Consider the following 10,519-nt stretch of genomic DNA (forward strand, 5'->3'; position numbering starts at 1 on the left):
GCTGTCATCTCCTTTCGCGAGCTGTCATCTCCTTTCGCGTAAAGTCAACCACGAGGCGAGGCGTTTACGTTACGGTGCGGATAAATGTGTGTTGCAGTATTAAAGTTTACTGACCGCCTCAAGTTAATACGGTGTTGATCCGTTTCCGAGTTAATAAGTCTGCTATGACCTTAACGTAAGCCCGTGAGATAACTTGCCTATATAAATATGTACTTAAAGATACGATCTTCATATTGCTTTAGCTATTCATGCAAAGATAGTCTGTGTTTTGCGAGATTACGTGAAAAACGTTAGATAAATCGTAGATTAAAAGATTCATCGTGTATCACAAAAGTCCTTTAAGTTGTTTTGTTTTCGCATCTTGATGTAATACACTGTTTCACTTTCGCCTACAAAAGTTGAAAAATAAAAATAGTTTTCGAATTTGTTAGCTTGAATTATCCGAGAAAAATATGTTCGGTTAACAAAGTAGTTTTGGAGGTCATTGTCTGAGTTTTTGAATAAAACACGTGACAACTAATTAGCTGGCTAATTAACAATTTGTGTTGGTTTGGAGAAACACGTCGGCGCATAAAAGAATAATGTGTGCAAGATTTCTTCATGAAGTTTACAGTGGATAAACGCTTGGGTGACAATTTTAAAGCAGTTCCGTGGATACAGTGAGTATAAACTAACCTTGTTTTATTGAATTTCGTTGTTTTATATTATACAAAAATCAACAAATAGTTATGTTTTGGAAGAAATGTTAGGCGTATTTAAGCTTCCTAATTGTTTTGTATTCACTCTTAGTAACTCTCTATTTTTTCATATTATTGATGACTTATTTATATTACTTGAATGTAACTTTCTTGAGTTCGAATTAGCGATCACTGGTGACCTTAAATCAATACATTGTCTCTTGTCGAATTCTTTGGAAATATTTGACAGTTAAAGTACTCATACTGAACTACGCCCTAAACCTTGACAGATCAGCTAACAGCAATTTCCTTTCCCTGAATATGACTACAAATCCCAACCAGCCATCGCTCGGAGCGGTCACAAATCGACCATGACTGGCTGATTACCTTAACTGCCCTCCGCAAGGCATCAGATAAAAGCCTGTGAGAGTTAGAAAAGTAAATTTATTTTGAGGGCTCTTTACTGTGTAGGTAGGCTTAGTCAGACTTAATTGATTTTGAAGCAGTATTTATTGAGGTTGTTTAGGTTGAGTTGTTTAAATAAAACCGATATTTTTTTCTGTCTTATTTGAAAAAATTGTAAGAGGATGATCTTTTTTAATTTTTTAGACGCAAAAGGGATAATCTAGCTTACACTCTCACGCTTGACAGACGAATTGAGAGAGAGAGAGAGAGAGAGAATCTCAGTTTACCTAAGGTCATATCATAATTTTCCAAAGAATTTTTCTGTATAAAATAAGAAATGATTCAAAACTCGCACTTGACCAATTTTTTCATCGACATTCCGATGAGTGTTCAGACCATTCCTGACATGATCATTACCTGATAGCCCATGTCAGTCAAATGATCGATTTAATAAGGCTCTGAACACACTTGATACTTTTTACTTAATTATAGCGGCTGCTGTCTGACGATTGATGTGGCAGTACGTATTCGTTGAAAGATCATAAACAACCAGGACAATACCAATATGGAACATTTTAGAATCGGTCTCCAAAATCGTATTTCATGTAAATTGTAGGTAATGATTCTTAAGAGTATTTATTTTTATCGTCTTATTATTAGTCTGTAGAGCATTTTACTCCCTTAACTCTTCCACTTCTTCAAAAATCAGAAGTTGCAAGGCAGGGAATGCATCCAGCATTGACTTCTCTATAATTTAACACAATGATTCGGGAAATAAGTTTAAAAAATCATTCAAACCCGATGTCCCAAAGAAGCAAATGTGCGCGGCCTCTAATCTCTTCGCTCAGCAGATTGAGTGGGTTGAAGTGGGCAAGATTACAGGTTGCTAGAAGTGTTATTACTGAGCAGCCATGTTCGCTAACGAGGGACTCCGGGCGTTGTAGCAGCGAAAGGGAAAATGACCGTGAACGTTTGTCGTGGCCTCAGATTGGAGGGAATTTAGCTGACGTGGGATGTTAGTCATGAATCATGAAGCCTCTCAAAAGTTGAAGAGAGGTTTAAAATGATGCTAAATTGTTAACCTTATGATAAATTTCAAAATGGGTACGCGTTTTCAGGAACTTGAAATAATACTTATCCAATAGGATAGACAAGTATTTAGCCGAGTGGGTCAGTGAGCCGAGTCCTACAAAGAAAAGTCCTAAATTCATAACGTGTTATTACTTCCTTAGTTACCAGTTACTTTATTTTGTTTATGGTGATAGTGTTCTACATAGAACAGTATTTTTTTACCGAAAAAATAGTTATTTAATTTGTAATATTTATGATTTCAGATAAAATAAGAAGAGCAGTAATGAAGATCAAAAAGGGAATACAAAGCTATGTAATATCTGAAGTAACATTAGAAAAAGATGCCAAACCAGAAGAAGACTATGTCAGCAAAACTATCGGAAACTTTGGTTCATACCAAGCAATTGTGTGTCCTATAGCAGGAATAAGCAGACTCATAGTAATGTGGAATGTTATGTGTATAGTATTCTTAACACCGACAACTAACTTCACTTGTGTGAAGTTCAAAGATAACCTAATTAGAAATGTCACCAACTCAACATGCTATGCCGACTGCATAGAATATGCATACCATAGCTCGGTGCTTGAAGAAACATTGATTTCATCGTTTGGTTTGATATGTGGTAATGCGTGGCTTGCAAGTTTTACACAGACTATTGCAATGCTTGGATTAGTCATTGGAGTTTCGGCGTTTGGCTGGGTTTCTGACAGGTAAAAATTAAATGTGCTTATATTGATTGTCATCCCATCTTTCTTTATCAAACAAACATACATATTTCATTATTGAACAATTTCAAATTATCATTTTCAGGTTCGGCCGCCGCATCGCGTATATTCTGTCTGGCATGACAACAGTCATCTTCACTTTGGCTTCTTCTTTCGCGCCAAGTTACTGGGCGTTTACTGCCATGCGTTTCTTCGCTGGCTTCGGATCAGGCGGCGTCATGACACTTAGCGTCGTGCTCAATGTCGAAATGGTCGGACCAAAATACAGAGAAATTTCTGGAGCTATGTCCTTGCTTGCTGATGGAGTTGCAGTCATGTTATTAGCAGCAATAGGAGCTCCTATATCGTCGTGGAGATCTATGTTACTAATATTTGGAATAGTCGGGGTTTTGATACTGGTAATGCTGATGTTCTTACCAGAGACGCCTCGGTGGTTGATTTCGCAAAGGAAGACTGAGGAAGCTGTTGCCCTGATGACTAAAATCGCTAAGTTGTAAGTTACATGTATAAATAAAAACTACTTGTTTATGTTCTTAGGAGGAACAAACACCTATTAAGCTGAAGTAGCCCTCATTAGTAGCTTTCTCTGAGAAATTATTATAACATAAAATATATGTTGAAATAATCACCGTTGAATCTAAAGTTTCTTATTCATATATTTCAGCAATGGACTTAATACATCTCACATAAGAGAAACAGTTCAAGAAGCCGTTAAACATCTTGAAAATCAACAAATGGCTGTGCAAAAGTATACGTTCCTGGATCTATTCAGGAATATGAAACTAGCCAGGATAACTGTGACCAGTGTCGCTATGTGGATAGCCGGTGGAATATGTTATTTTGGTATAAACCAATATTCAACGTTACTTGGACTGAATATATTTGTTGTGGTGCCCATGATGGGCTTTTTTCAAGTAAGTTTTTTTTAAATACCTTGACTGTTGATTTAAATGATCCCAAATATTATTATTTGTCTAAAATAGTACAATCATTTCACTTTTTTTTACATTAGTAGTAATAAGACAACCGATAAAAATGAACGAATGTATAAACTATAAATGAATGTTTGAACTACTTTGATTAACACAGTCACTAATTTATTTAAAATAAATTCATCATCATCATCATTTCAGCCATAGGACGTCCACTATGTTCTATGAATAATTTCCATAATGGCTGATAGGTGGCGACCTGCATCTAGCGCCTTCCCGCTACTTTTATAAGGTCGTCGATCCACCTTGTGGGTGGACGTCCTACTCTGCGCTTTCCGGTTTAAAATAAATAAATTTAATTTATACCTTTTCCAGATTATAGGCAACTTCCTTGCGCTACCAGCGAACAGATACTTCAAGAGGAGGATGTCTTTATTCACCGCGTTCATAACAGTCGGTATTTTTATGCTGATCCTCATCTTCGTGCCTTACGCCCACTGGGGCTGTGGAGTTCTCACTTGCATCGGGCTCGTCTTCGCCATTATGATCATCTGCATCGCCTACGTCCATAGCAGCGAGGTCTACCCCACTCCCTTGAGGAACATGGGGATCGGTGTGTGCTGCGGAGGGGCAAAGGTTGGGGCAATGATTGCCCCGTTCATCGCAAACGCACATCCTCATTGGATAGCTGAAACTATATTGACTGTGATACCCTTTGTTGGCGCACTCCTGAGCCTCTTGCTGCCAGAAACTAAGGGCAAAGAAATTAAAGATACTGTTGATTAAAAAGTTTTGCTAAATGATTTGAAGACCCAAAATTAAAGGAGACATATGACCAAAAGAGTAGGTACTTCATTCACTCTTACAAACACGACTAGTTTTACTTTCTTTTCCTCAATGATTACATTTTTTATTCCAAAAATTATGTCATCACTTTCCGTATCAGCAGATAATCTATCGTGCGTGACCTTAATTATCATAATATCGATGACAGGTTTAAGATCCTCATGCATCAAGTCACATGATTGTCAGTCAGATAGAGATGGCCTTATCAGTATTGACGTAGAGCTGTCTCAACCATCTTGAGTACAGTGATAAGGAAATTGGTGAAAGAATGGATGTACTCAATGCATTTTTGATAAACGTCTGCAGAGATTTTAACTTTTTTCTGGAGGATTATTTTCAAAACAATTCTTTTGACAGAAAAGATCTAATAAAATAATTTATTTATGGGAATTATGTAATAGTCCCTCTATGTTCATACAAACGTCGCAAACAAATCATATGACTACTTAGGGTGGATTCGACCAAACAAGAGTAAATATTAATCTCAGAATAAATCGTCAGTTAATCGACATTTTGACATTTCCCATACTAAAACTGTCAATGTGCCAGTTATACCAGCCCCCCTAGACAAAACGCACTTTTTGATCGAATCGAAAATCGAATCCGTCAAAACTCCATACAAAAAAGGGGCTTTTCGACCACTTTTCGACTGGTTTGCGATTATAATTTGCACTTTGTCTAGACCCACTGGAGTTATTCTCGGGTAAATGTTTGGTCGAATCGGGCCTTAATCAGTCGTTTGGTCTATATTATTTAAACCCTGTATCCTTCATTGTAGTCATTTCTTTGAAGTTTTGAAACAATTTGCTTATATTGTAACCGGCAATGGATCATACTCGTAAGTGAATTCACAGGATGGACGACAAATTGGAGCTGATCGTCGGTGCGTTTGATTCGCCCAGTTATCGTTTCTTCCCGATTGTCACGCGGCGGCTTTTGAATTTGAGCCATGTCTCACTGAGATTTCTGAGTCACAAAATAAGTATGACACAATCTACAGCCTTTACTAAAGAATTAAAAAATAAATTCAACAACAACAACTGTTTATTGGTCTATCTAGAGGCGAGACTTTGGAAAAACTATGATGTAGAGCCAGACATATCAGACAATTAAGTTAACAAATAAATAAGGTGTACACGACCAAGCTGAACCTAAAAAATTCTACAACCTTTAGACCCTAATTCATAGTAAATGTTACTTTGCATGTATTTGATTTGCTTGTTTCTCTCACATATTATGATGCTGGCATCAGTCAAAGAGAGCAATCAAAATCAAATTTTTAAGTTCAAAGTCAAAGTCAAAGTATTTATTTGCAAAGAATAGGTACAATAGTTTAGGTGTTAAATTTAGGTAAAGTGCTACTATTCTGCTTAACAATATCAGCATGCAAATTTTGTGTCTAGGAATTCCTTTACTTATATGTTTATTTATTTAGGTACAGCAACAGAATACAAGTTATTTTTTACAAATAATTTAGATAACAAAAAGTATGTGCACGACGGACGGCCCCGAATAGAAACTTATAGCTGTAAATAATTGTTTCGTTTTTGTTTCATAGTTGTTTCATAGTTATTTCGTTTTATAAAGTTTGTATAGTTTAAATATCGATAACTTCGTAATACAGTCCACTTTCTCTTAGTTGGTTCTCAATTAGTAATGTGTCAAGTCCTTAATTACTGATTAATAGGCGTATGTGGGACGTTGGAGATGTATAAATCATAGTTTATTTTAGAAAACCATAGAAATGTATAATTTGATAGCCCTTTGTTTTATGTATATCGATTAAACCTATAATTTCGTCTAGTTATGTATGTCGAGTCATATTTATAATATGTAAATTAGACAGATAATTATGTGTAGATCTTTATAGTTATTTACTTTTAATTGGTGATAATCTTAATTAGCCATAAAGGCAATTAATTTAAAATAGTGTGGCCAAATGAGCCCTAATATTTGTACAAATGATTTATTTGTAATTAACCCTGTACCTGTGTACCTTTATTTACCTATCGAATAGTAAGAAGTAATTTGTCTGAAAATAAATAACATAGATTCCAAAGAATAGTGGAAGAGCTAATTAGAATCCGATAAGAATTAGGTCAAGGTCATAGTTAAAAAATAGGTCACCGAATAGATAAAAAACAGGCTCTCTATACGGTATTGCCGCCCAGGGGGGGTCTAAATTAGAGAGAGAGGGCAATAGATTTGCTGTTTCATTAGAGCGAGAGGCAGCTAGGTTTTCTCACTCTAATGAAAGTAAATAAATATCGGGGTGCCATCCGGACCCAGTCAGTTCCGCGTTTTCTCCTCAACAAGCTACAACACCAAGCTCTCGCCACTGCTCCGAGGAACCGGTCACAGTCTCAACCACAACCGAGTTATTATTTCTGCGCTCCCCGCCCCCTTCGTCTCGCTCTCCCGCTCGCGCTGCACCCCGCATCGCGCCGTGTCGGCGTACGGTATCAAGGGTCCGCACAGGGTTGCTACCCCATACCGTCCGGCACAAAGTACATCAAATAAATTTAAAGTTACTTAGTTCGTAGGTCAGCGCTACGGTAGCTGAGTGTGAATCTTACACAGTGACAGGGCAGCCAGGGTGGTTACATAAATTGTCTCAAATGACTACGATGAAACATTGTGCATAAAAAGCCGCAGCTTCATACAATTGAGATGGACGTTCATTGGTGACGCTCGGAAATTGTTTTATGATTGCAAATTCACTCGCTGACCTCTATTTTAAGTGATGTATCCTGCAGGTCTATTATCTAACTTTGAGATGCCGCATCCCCTTTGTATTGGACATTTTGATTTGCGATTTAGTGTTTGAGATAAACTTTAAGCTCCTCATAATGAAATTGAAAAATATGCTGCAGAGATTTTTAGCTAACGAATGCAGTGTCAAATAATGGGAAATGACTAGGACAAAGAAGAAAAAGAATGCAGTGCCAAATGTTAATTTAAAGCTGATGAAAATGGTGATAAAAGTCTGTTTTAGTTCAGTTTTATGAAAAAGGTAAAAAAAGGTCACCTGATTTGCTGAATACCGTAATTATTTATATAATACATACCTACCTACCTATCTACCTTCGTATTCTTTCTATTTTGATTTATTGAACATATTTTGCAACAGCCACTTTCAAAATCAGTGCAGTAAAATTACGAGCGATATTGCAACTATTAATTTGACTAGAACCCCATAATTTTACCACCCAAGACAATGGGTGATAATAAATGTACGTGACTTGAGATTTTGATGCCAAAAGCATCAAAAAATATCTGATCCTTATCTACTTCGTTATAAAGTTGAAATTAAAGCGAGATTGTAAGTAAGAAGTGGTAACCAGTAATCTTCAGTTAGCGTAATATGTTATTTTGCAAAATGGCGGTTTGAAGTTGGCTTTGTGAAAATTGATCCGTAACAAGGTATTATTTAGGTGCATGAAAGATTGCATTAGATAGTGCCTACACGAATAAGTACGGCAAGAATAGTCGTCAGTACATCAGATTACACATTTATGTAGCTTTGCTTTTTTGTGCCACTGTTAAAAAAATGTTTCAAATCTGATTTCTTTTAATTTGTGTTTCTTACTTGTAAAAAAACGTTTGCTTTATTTTTCAGTTTATTGTTATTGGCATTTGGTAAGCTCAGAGATAAATACTCATTATTTTATGTAAAAAATGGGTTTAATGGGGATAGATAGACAAAATTATCAAACGCAAAAAGCATTAAAATGTTGAAAGAACCTACAGTTATTTTATAATTAAAGAAGTCGCCAAAAATGAAGTGATAATTTTGCTTTATCCCAAATAGACAAAGATTTCATTTTTATAAAATAAATCAAGAGATCAAGAGTCATTTGTAAATAATATCTCTGCTACTTAATTTTTTATATCATTTTTTCAGACATTGACATAAAAGTACTTATTGAGATGCATGTGAGGATACACTATGCCTGTAATAAATTTTAGACCACTGGTAGATGATGCCCATAAATTATTTTCTCCAACTTTTACTGTGGGAACATCTATCGCGATTGCCTTCGACAGTGCTGATGAATAGCTTGATATGCTCCACACAGGGTGTGGGAAACAGATTAGTAATCTTAACTCCTAATCGATGCTAATTCACTACTATGGAAGCCATGGTCAAAGTTTTTTTTTTAATAAAAAGATGGGATTCTAATTGAAAATAGTGTTGTAGGGTAAACCGACAGTTATTGGACGCTGTCAATTATTGGACAAAATACCTTTTGAATGTCCTTAAAATGATTAATGCTTAAAAGCTCGCTAGGCTGTTGCGAAAAGCTTTTTTTGTAATTTGTAGACTGACGTTTTATATTCCGCTTTTTCATCCACGTTGCCAACCGTAGTTTTTACCATAGTTATTTATTTATAATTTCCATCTTCGTTACCGCTCCAATACCTATAACATCTTTAACAATAAATTGCGAGGTTTCAGAGAACCGTACAATTTACCATCACCCTGTCCATAAAAATGTTAAGTATGTCTCGCTCTAGGCTAAAGACAAAGATCGCTCGTTACCTTGATTGATGGGTGCTGCGGTGGGCGTGCTATCTCTTCATCTGATACCACTTTATGGTATCGGTACCGAGATTATGGTTTCGGTACTGGAGCGGAGCGCGTACCCGATGTTTTGTATGATTTATGGCTCCGGGTATCCGTCATTATGCGTTTGAAAGTTGATCGAGAAATGGCACGTTTAGTTTTGCAAAGATGGCTGATAGCCGCCATTTGAGATGCTTGTGGGAGAATTACTGGGGGTTTGTTGTTGCAGTGGTGCACGACGCCATGAGTTACATGTTATTGGGTTTAATTCTTGGTTAGGCTAATTTGGTACGTTCAGTAATTCCAAAATAATTAATGTTTTACGTGCTCTATCTGTAACGTAACATGTGCTTTGTTATTTTAATTGAAACATGATGAATTGACTCAATGGAATTCACCTTGTCACTGAGTAATCGGATCGTTAAATTGGTTAATTTGCAATAAATCATGCGAGATGGGATGTTTTAAAGCACCGTCCACTCTCAGGATGTTTCTGTGTGACTAATGAAGATTCGTCAAAAGACTTCAAAAAACGTTTATTTACAAGTATTCAAGAGAGTATTCCCAAAGAGCACTTTTAGAATTGGAATCCTTTCACTCAAGACAACAAAGAGCACTTTTAGAATTGGAATCCTTTCACTCAAGACAACACACTACTACACTTTACTATACAAACCCACTATTGAACCATAGGCACAATCACAGGATTTTGTACAAGAATCGGAATTCAGAACAGGGTTATTGTTAGCTTATAAATTATAATTTGACACAGAAGCTACTAGTCACGTGACTTTTCCTATCCTCTGTCGTTTCTCTCAACTTTGACGTTTATAGAAAGCGCGCATGTCGACGTCACGTCGCAATATTGCAAGTATGCGCGTACGCAACACAATGGCCGCCGTCGATAGCATCAGCTGATCGTGTGTGGTCTGTGCCCTTCTGCGGAGCCGTCCTGAGGGAGCTTGAGGTTGTAACTTGCATTAATATTTAATGCAAATCAAATCATTGTCATCATCATTTCAGCAATAGGACTGCTGCTGAACATAGGCCTCCTCCAATGAGTCAGATTAGCTGTTTGGTAGTGACTTGCATCCAGAAAATTTCAAGCAGAAATGAAATGAAAAAGCTTTTGTCAGGTATCGGTGTCATAAAAACAGTAGATATGTAGGTGTAGGTATGCAAAGGATAAGTTTAAGAAAATTGGTGAAAGTATCATTGATATTAAAGGAAATATAAAGCTTTCTGGTATAAAGTGGCGCTTTTTTTTAGAAAATTTGAGATTGCGAAAATCGGTA

The 10,519-nt window shown here is 36.5% G+C and overlaps 1 protein-coding gene across 1 annotated transcript; it reads left to right on the forward strand.

Moving 5' to 3' along the window:
* The first annotated feature begins 108 nt into the window (after positions 1–108).
* On the forward strand, positions 109–7,030 carry LOC135074050 (solute carrier family 22 member 3-like). Its single transcript, XM_063968357.1, has 5 exons — positions 109–659; positions 2,417–2,864; positions 2,965–3,372; positions 3,544–3,793; positions 4,187–7,030. Exons 2-5 carry the CDS (start codon positions 2,437–2,439, stop codon positions 4,595–4,597), a joined length of 1,497 nt encoding a protein of 498 aa, XP_063824427.1. The 5' UTR covers positions 109–659; positions 2,417–2,436; the 3' UTR covers positions 4,598–7,030.
* Positions 7,031–10,519: the final 3,489 nt, after the last annotated feature.

This window comes from Ostrinia nubilalis, chromosome 8 (genome assembly GCF_963855985.1).
Source record: "Ostrinia nubilalis chromosome 8, ilOstNubi1.1, whole genome shotgun sequence".
Classification (NCBI taxonomy): domain Eukaryota; kingdom Metazoa; phylum Arthropoda; class Insecta; order Lepidoptera; family Crambidae; genus Ostrinia; species Ostrinia nubilalis.